Raw genomic sequence first — 17,080 nt, 5'->3', positions numbered from 1 at the left:
CCCAGAGAGTGATCATTAGTGAGTGATTTAATGAGATTTGAATAAAGTCTGTAGCTTTCCTATTGTTTAATTCAAATTTCCTGACTGCAATCATTGTGCTATGATTAAGAGAGATGTTCCCATCTCTGTGCTCTATTTTTGCAACATTTTGCAAATTGTTTTCACTTTTTGGAAATTATTTCAAAATGAAAATGTAATGATGACTTTTGAAAGTTGGAGAGTACTGGAGAAGAAAAGAAATCACCTTTGCCAAACAAAAGTATGCTTCAGTAAGTATTTGATGACTCCCGCTACTGGATTGTGTATTTGGCCCCAACTCAAAATGTTGAGAGGAGATGACAGAAATTATTTATAACAAAACAGCTAGTATATTTCTGTTCAGAAGCCCCTGATCCAATGTGATCACAACAACAAAGACAGATTTTCTTACCAATTTTTGAGATGCTTGATATAAATGGCAAATGTTTGATATATATATAAGGCTCAATGTTTCCAGGCATTGAAATTTTGAAATTTGCTATTCTCCCAAGGACCAAATATATCCTATTTCATTATAATATAAACAGAAAAAGCAATGTTTCAATTTGACACTTTTGATCTAGAAAGACACATTTCTCTCCTCTTATTAGGTGGCATTGCTCCATTTTTAGTACTTCCAAGACTATCAAGTTTAAAGGACCATTTCAGAACGAAGGCATTCTGATCCACATCTGACATTTTGTGGGATTTATCTAAGAGTTCTGTCCTAGATTGTTTCATACAATTTATCTAGGGTAGAAATAGGGCATCTAAGAAAATATGTGTTTTCTATTGTGTTATGTTGAGATTTTCATCTTTAAGTGTGCAAAGAGAAAATTCAGAAGGAAGTATCTGAAGCATTTCTGTGTATTTCTCAGTGACTCGAGGGCTTCTGAAGTTGTAGGGGATCTCCTTCCACCTGAGATCGGCATTAAGAGGAAAGATTGCTGTACCTGGAGCTGATCACTGCAATGAACTTGCTGGGTACTACCAGCACCAGAGCATCCTGCTGTGCGCCATTCACCTCGGGTCTATTCCTGCACTTCTCTCCCCTTCATTTTCCACTTAAATTCTGTTCCCAGCAGCCCACTTTTTCTTTTTCAAAATTGCAATGTCTGCTACAAATAGAAAAATGGGCAAGATAAAGACCGATCTTCAAGAAGATAATGATAAAAGAAAAAGAGACAAATGATAAACAACTGTAAGTCTTGTAAAATGACACTAAACAAGAGAAAGGTTGGGACTTCTGAAGCTAAATGCACTTAACTCTACCTAGAGAGGCAGAGAAAGACCTTCAGAAAGAAGGAATATTTTAGTATGAAGCTTTTTTTGAAAAAAAGAGAGAGAGAAGTAGGGGGGTGGGGTGGTGTTTTATTTATTTATTTTTTTAATTGAATCACCATGAGATACACAGTTACAAAGTTGTTCAAGATTGGGTTTCAGTCATACAATTTCCAACACCAGTCCCTTCACCACCCAGTGTCCCCAGTTTGTCTCTGATCATGCTCCCCCCAAACCTGCCTCTGTGGCAGGCACTTTTCTTCTCTCTCTCTCTCTCTCTCCTCTCTCTCTCTCTCTCTCTCTCTCTCTCTCTCTCTCTCTCTCTCTCTCTCTCTCTCTCTCTCTCTCTCTCTCTCTCTCCTCTCTCTCCTCTCTCTCTCTCCTCTCTCTCTCCTCTCTCTCTCTCTCTCTCTCTCCTCTCTCTCTCTCTCTCTCTCTCTCTCTCTCTCTCCTCTCTCTCTCTCTCTCTCTCTCCCCCCCCCCTTTGGGGCATACAGTTTGCAATACAGGTTCTGAAAGGCTATAATGTTTAGTCCCTTACCTTTTTGAGCTCTCAGTTCTTGTTCAGAGTGATCATTTCCAGCTATCGCTGTCATAGTGAACTTCTGTATCCTAACTGCCCTTTCCAAAAGGGCCATCAACCATAGACCAGTCCCCTCCTGGCTCTTGTTTCTACTGCTTGTGATATATATATATATCTCACTGTCATCTTGTTGTTTGTCAATTTACTCAAGCGGGCATCAGTAACATCTCTATTACACTCAGCCCTGAGATTTTAGCAACCTCTCCTTACTCGTCTTTCCCAATGATTGAAGACTCTTTCAGGGTCAGGGTAATGAGACCTATTGTTACTGTTTTTGGCATATCGAATATGCCATGGGTAGCTTGCCAGGCTCTGCTGTGTGGGTGGGATACCCTCGGTAGCTTGCAGGGCTCTCTGAGAGGTATGTATACATCTTTACTGTATTTAGGATATGAATACTCCTCGGTGGGCTTGCCAGGCTCTCCTGTGCAGGCGATAGAATATCGGTAGCTTGTCAGGTTCTCCGAGAGAGAACTAGGCTATCAGATGTCACTTCCGGGAGCTTGGTTTTATAGCCTCTGGATGTTGGCCATTGATGGGCTAACACGGCACCAGGGGCAGTTAGTGGGTGTGACTGCCTAGCTACTGGAAAATGGGGAATCTGGGTGGAAGAGGCAGAGTCCCGATCCGAGCAGCCTTGGAGATCTGGCACACCTGGGCTCCTCTGCCGGTTCCTTCATGTGTGAGGCTCGTCTGAACATGTGGATAGTGGCCTTGAGCATTGCTGTGTTTTATATATATATATATATATATATATATATATATATATATATGACAGTAGGAGATGGTGTTTATAACATCGAGGGTAAGTTGAAGTGTAGAGGCTCCATGAAATACCTTTGAAGCAGAAAGACATCAACATAATTAAGAGAAACTGATAGAACACAAACATATTTTTTTTAAATTTTATTGAATCACTGTGAGATAGTTACAAGCTTTCATGTTTGGGTTACAATCACACAACGATCAAATACCCATCCCTCCACCAGTGCACATTCCCCACCACCAATATCCCAGGTATACCCCACCCCCTTTTCCACCCTCCTCGTGCCTCCATGGCAGACAATATTCCCCAGACTCTCCCTATACTTTTGGACATTATGGCTTGAAACACAGACACTTACTTAGAGGTCATCATGTTTGGTCCATTATCTACTTTCGGCACACATCTCCCATCCCGACTGATTTCTCCAGTCATCATTTTCTTAGTGATCCCTTCTCTATTCCATCTGCCTTCTCCCCTCCACTCATGAAGCAGTCTTCCAGCTATGGGGCAATTCTCCTGGCCCTTGTCTCTACTGTCCTTGGGTGTCAGCCTCATGTGATGTTCTTCCACACTCCACAAATGAGTGCAGTCCTTCTATGTCTGTCCCTCTCTTTCTGACTCATTTCACTTAGCATGATACTCTCCATTTCTGTCCATTTATAAGCAAATTTCGTGACTTCATCTCTCCTAACAGGTGCATAGCATTCCACTGTGTAGATGTACCAAAGTTTCTTTAACCAGTCATCTGTTCTAGGGCACTCATGTTGTTTCCAGATTTTGGCTATTGTGAACAGTGTTGCAATGAATATACAGGTACAGGTGTCATATTAAATCCACGTGGAGCTACTATACTCTTTTTAAAAAATGTTTGCTTAACATGATACTCTTCAGCTTTACCGAAGTTGCAGAAAATTCTATGCTTTAATCTTTTCTTATAGCTGCATAGTATTCCCTTATATATACCACAGCTTCCTTTGTTGGAAATTTGGGTTGTTTCCATATCTTGGATTTTGTACTAAAAGCAGCTAGAATCCCAGGTCTGCAATTTTTCTGAGTCATCCTGTTGGGTTATGTCATTTTCATTCTGACTGGCAAAAAGCAGAAAGTACGGGGGTTGATCTCAAGGGTGTTTCAGGATGGCTCAGATCAGCTGTAGCATCAGGTGATTCTGGTTCTGCCACAATCATTCCCAATTTCTTTGCTGCCTGGAGTTCTGGTGTTGACTTTTGGTTTGGTTGAATGTAAAAATTTCCTTTCCCAGTAAAAGTGAGCGGGCCTTGGGGCCCTCTAAACCCTATTACATGTCCAATCTTTAGGCCACTAGGTACTGAGACATCTTCCTTCCCTCTGGAAATTTGGGGTCCTATCTGTAGGATAACATGGGGTTTGTCCTTTTAGCCTTGCCTTAGGAAACTTAGTTTACCTTGGAGCAATGGCCTTTCTGTATGGACACAGGAAGACAGTTAATAATATGCTTTGCAACTTGGGAGCTGATTGACTCCAATAATATTTACCCCCGGGTATCTGCTTTCTCAACTCAGTTGCCCTTAGTTCCTAGCACCCAAAAATCAGGGTCCCGACGAAGGACGGAATGGATCCAGGGCAAGCTGTGAGCTACCCTGGCATCGAAATGGGCCAGGCCAAAGCACTACAATACTACTATAAGTTGAGAGCGTGATCATAGACAAATGCTGTCATGATCCAAAAGTAACGACGAGACTAGGGCCCTGCTGGAGTTAGGAAGATTAACTTGCCCTGAGGACTGTGGTCTGGAATGTATAGTGAGATGTTCTCAGGAAGAACCAAACTTTATCTCTTACTGTGTTCATACAGAATGACATTGCTAGAAATATTAGAAGTAGATTTACTATAACTATTTAAGCAGATTACTAGCTCGCACCCTGACACACCCTTGAGTGGATGTCCTTAGATGAGATTTCCTTAGATGAGATTTTGTTAATCTCCTCAAGAAATGGTCTTACCCTTCTTTGTTGATTTGTTGATGTTAAACCCACCTTTGTGCTACTACCCTATGTAATTCGCTATATAAACTGAGACTGTGGGGCAGAGAGACAGAAGAAGAAGACAGGGGAGAGAGAAGAAAGAGATAGAAGATCCAGAGAGAGATCCAGAACCAAGAGAGAAGCAGAGAGAGAGAACGAAATAAACTGATCTGATTGAGCAACAAGTCTGGCCTTCTTCCTTCCGTTGCCTGCCCTTGACCAACAGCCACACACGGCGGTTCCAGAGCACCGAACTCGAGCAGTGAGACAGAGCCGCCTGGAGAGCCCGAGAGTGCACACGCCCATCGGCATGCTTTAGTTTTTTACACCTATCCTTCAGGTAGATCCTTATGACAGGATCCACATAGCCTTTGTCCTCATCACTGGTGGCAAAAGGGTATAGCCTAGGGACCTGGCTGCCACCAGTTTCAGCAGAGACGTACATGTTTGCCCACGGCAGCTCTGGAACATGGTAGGAGTAGGCTGGGCACAGAAGAATCTCTTGGTGCTGTGGCTCAAGGCCAACTTGCTAAGAACCGCAGCCGGTACTTCTTGCTGGGGTCTAGGAGAGTGATTTGCAAATGGCAGCCTGCCTGAGGAAGGAGGAGACCAAGGCAGCTGAGTCAGCAGCCTCTCCTTCCGGGAGGCCAGCAGGACTGGACTGGGCTAGAACCCAGCTCAAAGTGCTGTTTATGTGTTTGTTTGTTGGTTTGTTTTTAAGATGATATTAGGCTAGAGATTGGTTTCTGAGCCTTGTGGAGAAAGCGTCAAATACCGACTGAAAGGCCCAGAGACATAGTACAGCGTGTAGGGCGCTTGTCTTGCACCTGGCTGACCTGAATTCAACCCCCAGCACCTGTCGATGAGCCCTACCAAGCGTGATCTATGAGCAGAGTCAGGTGTGGACGCTCCAATATATATATATATATATATATATATATACCCAGCATTAACTACCAATTTTTTATTATGAAGTTTCAAGAAAGAACAACCTCTTTTTCCTTTCAGTGCTCAGCTAAATGCCATTTCTCTCAGGGCTTCTACATTTTCTATGAAGTGAGTTTCATAAAAACAGAGATCATATCTTGTTTATTTACTGCTGAGTCCTCAGCTTCTATTATAATGCCTGGCACATATTAAGCACTCAATAATTGTTACAGAATTCATAAGTGTTCATTTATGAGGACTTGTTATATTTATAGGTTAATATATCTCTTTATACACAAAGAATCTGAGACTGAGCCTCTGCCAGGCAGGGCATAAGCAATACAAGCTCATTCAGAAGATCATGACAAGTGTCTTAACAGTTTATCTGAATGCCCAGAAAATGAAATATTGGCAGCTGTGGTCAATGCTGATCCAGCAATGCATATAAATCAAAATCCATCTGTGGAAAGATAACCACTTTGAAGATAATGTGGAACTTCCTGCACTGCATTGTGTCTTGTTTGGCGAGGACGAAATGAGCCAGACTGGGACCTTGATCACGCATAGGGACCCTTTTCGTCCCTTGATTTGGGACAGGTAGATTTTCCACAGACCATCTCAACAAATAAATTAAATGTCCCTCTTTCACATCTTTCCGTTTCTCCAAACTCTAACTGTAAGGACCAGAATCTGAATCTCTTAAGGGCCATGCCAGATCTTCAGATTTTGCTTGTTAGCCACATCCCACAGGCCGGAAACAGCTTTTCTCTCCTGCTCCCACCTCTCGGCTCCTCCTGTGACAGGGTTTTCTGTCATGGCAGCAGTGGCAGCAATAAGATCAGTAGCTGAGAAGAAGTCTACAAGCAGAAGAAAGACCAAAGGATTGGAAGGGAAAGAGAATGTGTTGACAGGGCTGGCAAAAAAAGATAGCAGAATCGCAGGACAGTAGAATTAAAAAGAGAGAGGAATGCGATTATATAAACTAATTACATTATTTCATAAAGACAGATTCCCCAGAGGAACTGGAAATAGTGGGAGACACAAGAGATTTGAAACAGAAAGTTTGAGGCGCACATTATAAATAACTACCAGAGAAAAAATATCACATTTGCATAGAAGGGAGCAGGCATGCGGCCAAAAAGAACTCAGTGGGTGGAAGGGCTTGCTTTGCAGGCTGGGGCCTGGGTTCTGTCCCTGAGTCCTCTGGAAGTGACTCCCAAGCACTGAGCCCCTGAATACTGCCAGGTGTGGCCCCCCAAAACAAAGAGCAAGCACTTCCCCCTTCCTTGTGTGGATTTGTGCGCCAGCTCGTCTAAAACCTGCTATGACAAGTTAGTTACCTTCGGTCTGACCTCCTTATCCTAAACAAAGCCTGCGGTAGCATGGGCATAGGGGAGGGGGCCCTGGGGGGCACGTCATGACAGATTTTCATTTTCATTCTCCTTAAGCTCTGTGTTGGTTCCACACCTCAAATTCCCTCTGTATTTTGATGAGGAAAATTATTTTAATGAGGAAAATTATTGGGCTGACCTGGTCCTTTAATTTTTTTCCCACTCGTGGCTTGAGCTCCCTCATTAGTTTTCCTTTTTCATTAAGAGGAAAAATGAAAAAGTGAAAATTAAACACCTTCTGATTTATCATCTTGTTAATGGAAGTTAAGAGTTGTGCGGCTAGTGGATGAGGTGCCAAGTGGATACGTGAGCCACTATAGGAAGCTCTCAGCACACAAGGCCTGTTTCCTCCTCTGTCCTCTTGAGAACAACAGGGAACAATGTAATGCCCAGAAGGACTCTTGAGTCTCCCTGCTCAAGATTCAGGGTTGTAAAATCTGGTACTTTTTCTGAGTAGAGATAATAGAGTTAAAAATCAAATTTGTTTTTTCTCTTTTGAAATGTTGAACTTACATCTACATTAAACCTCTCTCGATACTCAGAAAAGAGCAGAATGTCTAACTTGCAAGCAAGATCTTTCATGCCATGTGAGACAAAGGGGAGATTTAAAAATGGATGATATTCCTCAAAACAAAAACATTAATTCAAAGTGATATATGCACATCACATATATGTTCATCACAGTGCCTAGTACAATAGCAAAGATATTGGAAACAACCCAAATGCCCAACTACAGATGAACAAATGAAGAAGTTGTAGGATATGTACAAAATGTAATATTATACAGCTCTAAGAAAAAACAAAATCATGCAATTTGCAGCACCATGAATGGAACTACAGGGGATCATGCTAAGGGAAGTAAGTCAGAAGGAAAGGGATAGATATAAAATGATCTCACTCATATGTGAGACTTAAGGAGTCCCAGCAAGGGAGCAACAGGGTCAGCAGCAGCACAACGGGAGAATTTATCCTCACAGCTCAGACTCAGCTGAGGGGGTGAGATTAGGGTCCTGAGGAGATAGGTGGGTACACTGGAGGGGTGTGGTGTTAAAATCATCATCATCATCATCATCATCATCATCATCATCATCATCATCATCATCATCCCTTTGATCATCGAATTTCTCGAATGGGCTCAGTAACGTCTCCATTCGTCCTAGCCCTGAGATTTTAGAAGCCTCTCTCTACTCTTCCTTCCCAATGATGCTGCATTGGAGGCTCTTTCAGGGTCAGGGGAATGAAACCCATCGTTATTACTGGTTTGGGCATATTAATACACCATGGGGATCTTGCGAGGCTCTCCCATATGGGCAGGAAACTCCCAGTAGTTTGCCAGGTTCTCCCAGAGGAGAAGTAAGCTATAACATATTGTGCAGCTGCAAAGTGGCCGTGAGCTTCCGAGAGCTTGCCTTAAGTCTCTGGATGCTGGCCATGGATGGGATTACACAGCGCCAGGGGCAGTCACTGGGTGCGACCGACTAGCTACTGGGAAATGGGAAATCTGGGCAGAGCAGGCCCAGTACCGATCTGAGCAGGCTTGGAGGTCTCAGCCCCGGGTCCCACACACCTGGGTTCCTCTGCCAGTTTCTTCATGTGTGAGGCTCATCCATACATGTGGAGAGAGGCCTTGAGCATGGCTGTGGCTAGGTTCCAAAGGTCTTCGGGTGCCGGGAGCTCTGCTCAGGGCAGGGAGGGAAGCTGGAGCCCATCCCCTCTGAGGGGCCCCGGGGAAGACAGCCAGGCACTCGGGAAAGAGACTCTCTGCTAAAATTATGTATATGGGAAATCAACATTAATGGAATTATAAACCATGGTGGACTGGAGTGATAGCACAGCGGTAGGGCATTTGCCTTGCATGAGGCTGACCTGGGTTCGATTCCTCTGCCCCTCTCAGAGAGCCCAGCAAGCTACCAAGAGTATCTCGCAGTTACGGCAGAGCCTGGCAAGCTACCCGTGTTGTATTTGGTATGCCAAAAACAGTAACAACAAGTCTCACAATGGACAGGTGCCCACTCGAGCAAATTGATGAGCAATGGGATGACAGTGACAGTAACAGTGATAAACCATGGTACATCAATCAATTAAAGGAGTGAAAAGAAATAAAGGGAAAAATTCTAAAAATAAAATGGATAATACTTAGAAGGGCAAGAAGATTTTTATTTAGCAGTGTGGAGAAGAGAGGCAAGTACAGGTCAAATCTCTATGGTCAGTCTGGACAAAAGATAGGTCAGCTCTCTGAGTTCACACACACAATTCCAACCAGGACTAGGGCATCACCAGGGGAGCATTGGGAGATGCCCAAGAAGTTCATCCTTGGATCCAAATAAATCTCCACCGGCATGAAGTAAATGACTAGAAGAGAAAAGTTGCTAACTTGCCTCAAGAAGCTCCTCCTGAGTCACAGTTGGCACCTGACTTTCATGACCCGTGGCTTTTCTGTGTGAGCCATATGTGAATTCATCAGAATCAGATCATGGTTACTGATAGCATGTTTTTTGTTGGACATCTCTCATTTAAATAGGATTGGTTTGTGGCTAAATAAATGTGATCAACTTTTTAAAAAAATAATGAAACAAGATCCTTGAATGAAATTGATTTAGGAGAGTGTGAGGAGAGGAAGACAGGAAGTCCGTGTTCAAGGGAGAGCAGGGCATTCAAGGAGCCCCAGGCAGCTTAGGGGAGGCACTTTTATACAATTCCTGCAAACTTTTATACAACTTCCTCCTGAAGTTCTCTGAAAACATAGACATTAACTTGGGTACAATCATGGGAAAGCCTTGCACTGTGGTCTTCTCATAGTCTCACCCCGTGCTCTGCTGGTGTCTTTTCATAATCGCAGAGATTCTTCTGCAGGGGAGAAGGTCCCTCCTTTGGGGAGGAGGTCCACCCTTCCTGATTGGTGTATCAGTTTCTTCCATTCATCTCCAAAGAGCTCTGGATTTGCTTTTCAAGGGGATATGGTCTTCATGCCTTTGGGCTGCTTCAGAGTAGGCAATCTTTTCTTTTTTCATTGTTTTTCTTTTTTGGTTTGTTTGTTTTTGTTTTTGTTTGGGGTCCACACTGGGAGGTGCTCAGGGGTTACTCCAGGCTTCCATTCAGGAATTACTCCTGGCGGTTCTGGGGCATCCTGTGGGATGGCCTCCCCACTGTGCTATGGCTCCAGCCCTTAGGCAATCTCTTTTATCACTTCCCAAAAGAACATCTTCAGGGCCCCCTACCTATCTGTCTTCAACAATGGGCTCCTCCAGCTTGTATAAAAGTAGAAAAGGAGAGCCAAGTGTTCAAGAAGTTGGGCTTGAAAGATCAAACCTGATCAGTCCTTCTGAACTTTGGTAATGACTCCAGATCAGCCACTGCAATTATGGCTGTCCCTTCTACTAGTCATGTACCGCTTTTCAGATACGGGAACGCCATCTCAGGCCTGTGAAGAGATTATTTCTCTATGTAGACATGTCTGGTTATATTAAGGCATCTCAATATTGAGGAACGCTGTACTGTCTCCTAGAACATAGGCAGATTTGTCTGTGTTTCAAGTTGTATTCAGGGGCCTGGGAAAGGAAAAGGCGGAGGGTAGCTGGCAGTGACCCCTTTATTTGTCTTAGCTATACCAATATAATGAAGATTTGATGTATCTAAAATGTTGCCTTTTACCTAATGGAAAGAATTTTGGTGTGACTTATGTATAATATCAAGTAAAGAATATTAAACACTTTTCACATCTTAAAGATGATCTTAAGGTCGGATGCTTTTAAGATTCAGCCTGATGAGATAGCATGGAAAACTGCTCATGAATTCTTTACAAGAGTCAGACTATGAAATAATTCAGGGTTGATGTTTAAACAGCCATTCAAATACTTCACTGTATCACTGTATCACTGTCATCCCATTGTTCATCGATCTGCTCAAGCGGGCACCAGTAACATCTCCATTGTGAGACTTGTTCTTACTGTTTTTTGGCATGTCGAATACGCCAGAGTAGCTTACCAGGCTCTGCCGTGTAGGCGAGATACTCTTGGTAGTTTGCCAGGCTCTCCGAGAAGGATGAAGGAATTGAACCGGGGTTGGCTGCATGCAAGGCAAACTCCCTACCTGCTGTGCTATAGCTCCAGTCCAATCAAATACATATACCAGAAAAACTTCTTGTATGTGTAATTGGTAACAGTCTTTGACCAACTCATTAACGTAGAAGATATATGCCATTAGCAAAAACTTTTAAATTACATCATCATAAGAACTAGGATAATTTAAAAATTATCACAGGGGCTGTAACAATAGTACAGGGGGTAGGGCTTTTACCTTGCATGCAACTGACCTGGATTTGATCCCTGGCATTTCATATGGTCCCCCGAGTACCGCCTAAGTTATTCCTGAGTGTAGAGCCAGGAGTAAGCCCTGAGCATTTCCAGGTGTAACCCAAAAAGCAAAAAATAAATTAAAAATTAATTTTAAAACTTTTTAAATATCAGATTTAAAAAACTCTCTATTAGTGCTCAGTTATATGTCTGCCTGCTAGGTACAGCCCTTGTTTATGACGTGCTTTGTTCATTTCCTACCAGACAGAGTGGGCAGGAGCACCAGATGTGTATTAAGTAGGGCTTCTAATTCTCTCAAGAAAGACTGATTATTCTCAACAAATCCTTTCTTAATGCTGGTACTATTTATCAACTCATTCCTTAATATTTAGGATAATTTCAGGTAATTTATATATACCTTTTTCTCACACCTATTTGAAAGTTTACTTGTTCACGCTAGGCAACATCCTGAAAACCGTATATCCATAGAATTTTGGGTCATAATGCCAAGTAAATGTGAACCTTCCGAGGGGGGATTTCCAGGTTGACTACAGCAGTGTAATAGTCTGAATGATCTCTGACTACATAACAATGCATCTTTCCTAATTTCTGCCAAACATACTCTCATACTATGATTATTTTATCAATCTTAATATTCAGGTGCATCATCCCAAAATCTGGAGACATTTATAGAAAGGTAAGTATAAAAAGATTATATAAGTTTCTTTTTTAATTGGTTTCTTATTTTGAAAGATGAATGAAAGCTCAGTGTTATTAACCCATGGTCCCTGCACAGCACATCTGTAGCTCAGTAACCAGCCAGACACTGGCATGTTCTCACTTCCTGTGCAAGTGAACAAAAGAAAAGACTAGATATATATGGATACATATATATAGTAACTTTTCCTATTCATTCTATAATAAGAAGAAAAATATGGTGTTGATTTTATTGTTTTTTTGCACGTATGCATTTACTTCTTGCTTACATAGAAATAATGAAAAATGCCATGTAAAACACAAGATTTATGAAAAATAAATATATTTGAGTATAGGTTAAATATATGAAATTTAAAAACTAACTTCTCAGCAGGCTGGAACGATAGCACAGCAGTAGGGCATTCACCTTTCATGTGGCCGACTTGTGTTCAATTCCTCTGCCCCTCTCGGAGAGCCCGGCAAGCTACCGAGAGTATCGTGCCCACAGGGCAGAGCCTGGCAAGCTACCCGTGGCATATTCGATATGCCAAAAACAGTAACAACAAGTCTCACAATGAGAGACGTTACTGGTGCCTGCTTGAACTTCTCAGCAACAGACTATTGCACTTTTTGTGTTTTATATTTATTTAAGCAAATCCTAGTCCACATTAAGGAAAATATTATAGATAAATACTTTGAAACTTAGAAAATGTTCATAGTATGTTGTTAAGTAGAAAAACATGACATCCAATAAAATATAGAGGTTAATTATGTGTCTGTAAAAGTATCATCATCATCATCATCATCATCATCATCATCCCATTGATCATCAATTTTTCTCAAGCAGTCTCAGTAACATCTCCATTTATCCTAGCCCTGAGATTTTGGAAAAGTATAAATATACAAAATGCATGAAAATTATATACCAAAAATTTAGAAATATGTATTTAATATTGGTAGTGATTCTGAAAAGTTTCCTTCAGTTATATGTTCTAACTTCAAGCATAGGTAGAAAGATTAAATATTTTCTTTCTTCATTAAGAATATTTTGTTTCTTCATGGTGTTGATTTTGGACTTAAAATTTAGACTCCAGGTCCAGGGTGTCCAGAATGAACATCTGGGGAAACTCTTGCCATTTTGAAGAAGATAGCAGAGCCTCATTTGTCACTGTGTCCCGCTGATTTGAATATAAGTACTCAGGTAACTCACCTGTGGCTACTGATGGTAAATGCTCTGAAGAAGGCTAGGAAGATGTGATATCCAATTAATATTTTAGTCCGCTTTTTTCCATTCTATGAATTATGTACACTATCCATGAAAGAGACAGAGGTTATAGATTGGGGAAAACAGGAGTCGAGACACTGAAATAAAAGGAAAAATGGAAACGTTTACCAAGAGAATGGTGAGAATGGTTCTTTCACAGGACTTCCCTGCAATGCTAACTACAGCACTAAATTTCCAAGTGTTTGACATTCAGTTGTCTTCTGTGATTTCTCAGTTTGTCTAGGAACCAACTGTTGGACCATCCAGCCATTGTCATCTACACCATGGTTGGAAATGATGTGTGCAGTAGGTAAGTTATTGACAAAGAAGACTGAAAATTCTTAAACTCTAGGTCACCCCACCCCACCCACTGAAGGCAGTTTCTGTTAAACTGAATATCCCTCTCAGAGAGCAAGTTCTAACACATAGCAACCAACAAAATCAACCTGGGAAACTGACAAAACTTTAAAAAAAATTCTAATTCACTCTTTCTCTGCTCTATACCAAACAAATGGGTGTGTCATAATCAGTTCTCAGATGTATCACAGCCATATGCTAATACTAACCTAAAATCCAAGATAGAATATCATGACTTTTTTAATAAAATAGTGCAGAATCACCACTATCCCCTAAGAATGCCTTTCTCAGTTATAATCCGACACACTTGCTCATGTGGTAGAAAAAGCGTAGACTTGGAGCATTTGCAAAAACCCACACATAACTCATGGCCAGTTCTACTTATGCCACAGTTTGTAGTAGAATAAAATTTGGCTAAACTTCTCATCTGAGTAGTGATTTCAAAATTCTAAATGCCTTAGTTCCCCCCCGCCCCCACACACAGCATTCTTGGAGGTTTCTCTAAATCTGTATGTGGTCGTAAGAGTATGCTGCTCATTTGAGTGCTGTCTGTCCCCGCCCACTCTTGCCTCTTCTCTGCTTCACTCATCAAGTTTAATGATAAGCTCAATATAAAAGTGCATTTTCCCTCTGACATCACCAGCCCATGAAACTTTGAACTCTTACAGTGAAGGATGTGTAGACCCAGTGAAGTGAGTTGATGAACATGGGTACTATGCCCTAATCTAGAAAGGCTGTTATGCCAGACTCAGCTTTGGGACATCCTAGGCTGGTTTCTTGACTCTTATGAGGGCTTGCTAAGGATACATGGTATGGACCCAAGACCCAGCCTCTGTGATGAACCACCCAGAATTCTTCCAGTAATTAAAAAAACATTGCGTAAACTAGAGCCACAACCCTCTCTGTAGTACCTCGTCTTGGTTTTAGGTTTTTGTTTTTGTCTTTGGACCACTCCCAGCAGTGCTCGGAGCTTATTCCTGGCTCTGCACTCAGAAATCAGTCCTTGAGGTGCTTGGGGGATGCAATGGGATGCTGGGATTGAACCCAGGTTGGCCACATGCAACCAAATCCTCTACCACTGTACCATAGCTCGGGCCCCCGCAACATCTTATCTTTATGATAGTCCTAAGAGGCAAGTATGATTGTCCCCATTTTAGGCATGAGGATATTGACACTCAGCAAATTTAAAAAACTTGTTTAAATGATCATTGAACAGCAACACTGAGAATCACCCTCAGTTCTTTAACCACACTCCACATATTCCACAGTCTACACTTAGATTGTTTTCTTTCTTTTGCAAGTTTATTTTCTGAAAGCATGTACTGAGTGCCCATGGTATGCCATGGTCTGTCACCCTCTGGGACACAGTGGCAAAGAAACCACAGTTTCTGACTTTATGGAAACCCTAAACTCAGCTTCCAGCCATATCTCAAACTAATGGTGAGGTCAGACTCCAGCCTCTGGATGATGCTCCCTCAATGGCACGGGCAGACTGGTTAGCTGAAGAAAGAAACGCTGACTCCATGTGCCAAAAATCCCTGGAACTTCCCTTTCCCAACAGAATCTCCTTACACAGCAGCCCTTCGGGTCTAGTCATGTTTTTCTTTTTCAAGAGCCAAAGGGCGGGTAGGCATCAGCCAGAGACCGCACCAGCCCCTCCTGTCACTGCCATGGAGCTGGGCAGAGAAACAGAAGCATTTGGGTGAAATAACAGAGTTGGAAGTATAGTACATCCCTGCGGTGCCCACTTTGCAATGTCCTGTGGAGGGGTTAGAAAAATAGAGACAGATGGCAACTCTGCCTTCCCATCTGCCAGAACTTCAAGGTGCAGAAGATAACCTAAAGTGAGCCACGTGACTTCATAAAAAACCACAAACCAGCTATGATTGCACCGTAAGCCATCCTGGAACAAGTGTGTACTTCTTTTTCAGTTCTCTAACATGTGGAGTTAATAAATATTTGTTCAATGAATGAGGATCATAATTGGAAAATAGCTTTAATGGCACAAGTCCACACAGAAAGATGGAGAAATGTAGATTTCTCACTGTGATTCTACTCAATTTGATCTAGGCTAGCCCAGCTCCCTTGGACCTTTATTATCATTATCCTAGAAAGCTACAAGAGGAGAAAAATTCCTAGAAACAGAGAAAACGTGAGTGAGCAGACCAGCAGAGCCTTGGAACAGAAATGTGGCAATGAGAAATGATAATGGCTTTAAAGCTTCAAATAGTAACTGTTCCCCAACATCCTAACGGGACATCCCTGAAATAGCCATGATAATAGCTGGAAATGCAACTGAATTTTTTCTAAAATGTCAACACTAGCCAAATACATCAGACATGATTTCGCTTCTTTATCACGGACCTAGAAATTCTGAATTTCCATCTAATTCTAAAGTGCCTTTCTCACCTCATGCAGAGCTCCAGACCCCGTGCAGGTTGTCTGTATCTGACCTCTAAGATAATTTTTTCCACAATACTATTACTTCAAATCCATCCAGAATGGAAGATCAGCAGCACTCCTTTGAGATGAGGCCAACCAAGTTTCTGGCAGGTCACAATCTCTGCAGAACCTGGACTGCCAGGAGACATCCTGGCTACTCAAATGCCAGGAAATCTTAGGGAAGGCAAAAGACCAAATTTCTGCTGCTGGGGCTGGAGCGATAGCACAGTGGGTAGGGTGTTTGCCTTGCACTCGGCCAACCCGGGTTCAATTCCCAGCATCCCATATGGTCCCCTGAGCACCGCCAGGGGTAATTCCTGAGTGCAGAGCCAGGAGTAACCCCTGTGCATTGCCGGGTGTGGCCCAAAAAGCAAAAAAAAAAAAAAAAAAAAAAACAAATTGCTGCTGCTCAGAGAATCTCCCCACCCACTTTCATCCTTGCCAGTCAAGGTATGGGGGGGAGGCAGAAAGGGGGCAAAGAGTTTCCCATGCAGCCAGCATGTACCAGGCCACATTAAGAGGACCCAGCATCTCTAAGTCTCTAAGCACCCAGCAATATGGGCTGATGGGCCACTCTATTTACAGTCTGTGCCTCTCAGATGGGCTGTGTTGGAGGTCAGCAGTGTGATCACAACTGGTCAGCCTGAGGAAAAGGATTAACTCTAATTACTTGCATGTTTTGAAAATATTAACTTAGCTGTGAGTGTTGTCTGAGCACTCAATCATGACCAGCTGGGCTGTAATCTGATTCTAGGCATCATCGTCTACAGAGGTTCCATGCCTTCTTCCAGATAAGTATCCACCAGGTGAGACCAATGGAACACCTGTCAGGATAATGAAATGAGCACAGTCTGCCCTGCACCCAAGCCTCAGTGCTTATTTCTGCATGATCAAACACAATTCATTTGGACAAGGGCAGGCTCTGAGCCACCTAAGAGGAAAGGCTCTTTATCTGGTTTCCAGCCTGCCCGTGTGTTCCTGGAGTTGGTGGCGAGCACCAACTTTTCAGTAAGACCACATGTGGAAGCCGCATGTCCCCTGACTGTCAAATTTCTCCCCT

The 17,080-nt window shown here is 42.5% G+C and overlaps 1 protein-coding gene and 1 pseudogene across 1 annotated transcript in view; one reads left to right on the top strand and one right to left on the bottom strand.

The window, feature by feature from the left end:
- Positions 1-17,080, top strand: part of AOAH (acyloxyacyl hydrolase) — a 266,187-nt gene that overhangs the window by 198,907 nt on the left and 50,200 nt on the right. The window contains exons 14-15 of the mRNA XM_004606887.2: positions 11,922-11,958; positions 13,457-13,531. Coding sequence (XP_004606944.2) covers positions 11,922-11,958; positions 13,457-13,531 — 112 coding nt within the window. The remainder of the gene's footprint in view (positions 1-11,921; positions 11,959-13,456; positions 13,532-17,080) is intronic.
- LOC129400844 (NADH-cytochrome b5 reductase 1-like) lies at positions 3,664-10,383 on the bottom strand (annotated as a pseudogene).

This window comes from Sorex araneus, chromosome 1 (genome assembly GCF_027595985.1).
Source record: "Sorex araneus isolate mSorAra2 chromosome 1, mSorAra2.pri, whole genome shotgun sequence".
Taxonomy (NCBI): Eukaryota; Metazoa; Chordata; class Mammalia; order Eulipotyphla; family Soricidae; genus Sorex; species Sorex araneus.
Note: the sequence above shows the minus strand (reverse complement) of the source record. Positions and strands in the feature narration are given on the sequence as shown.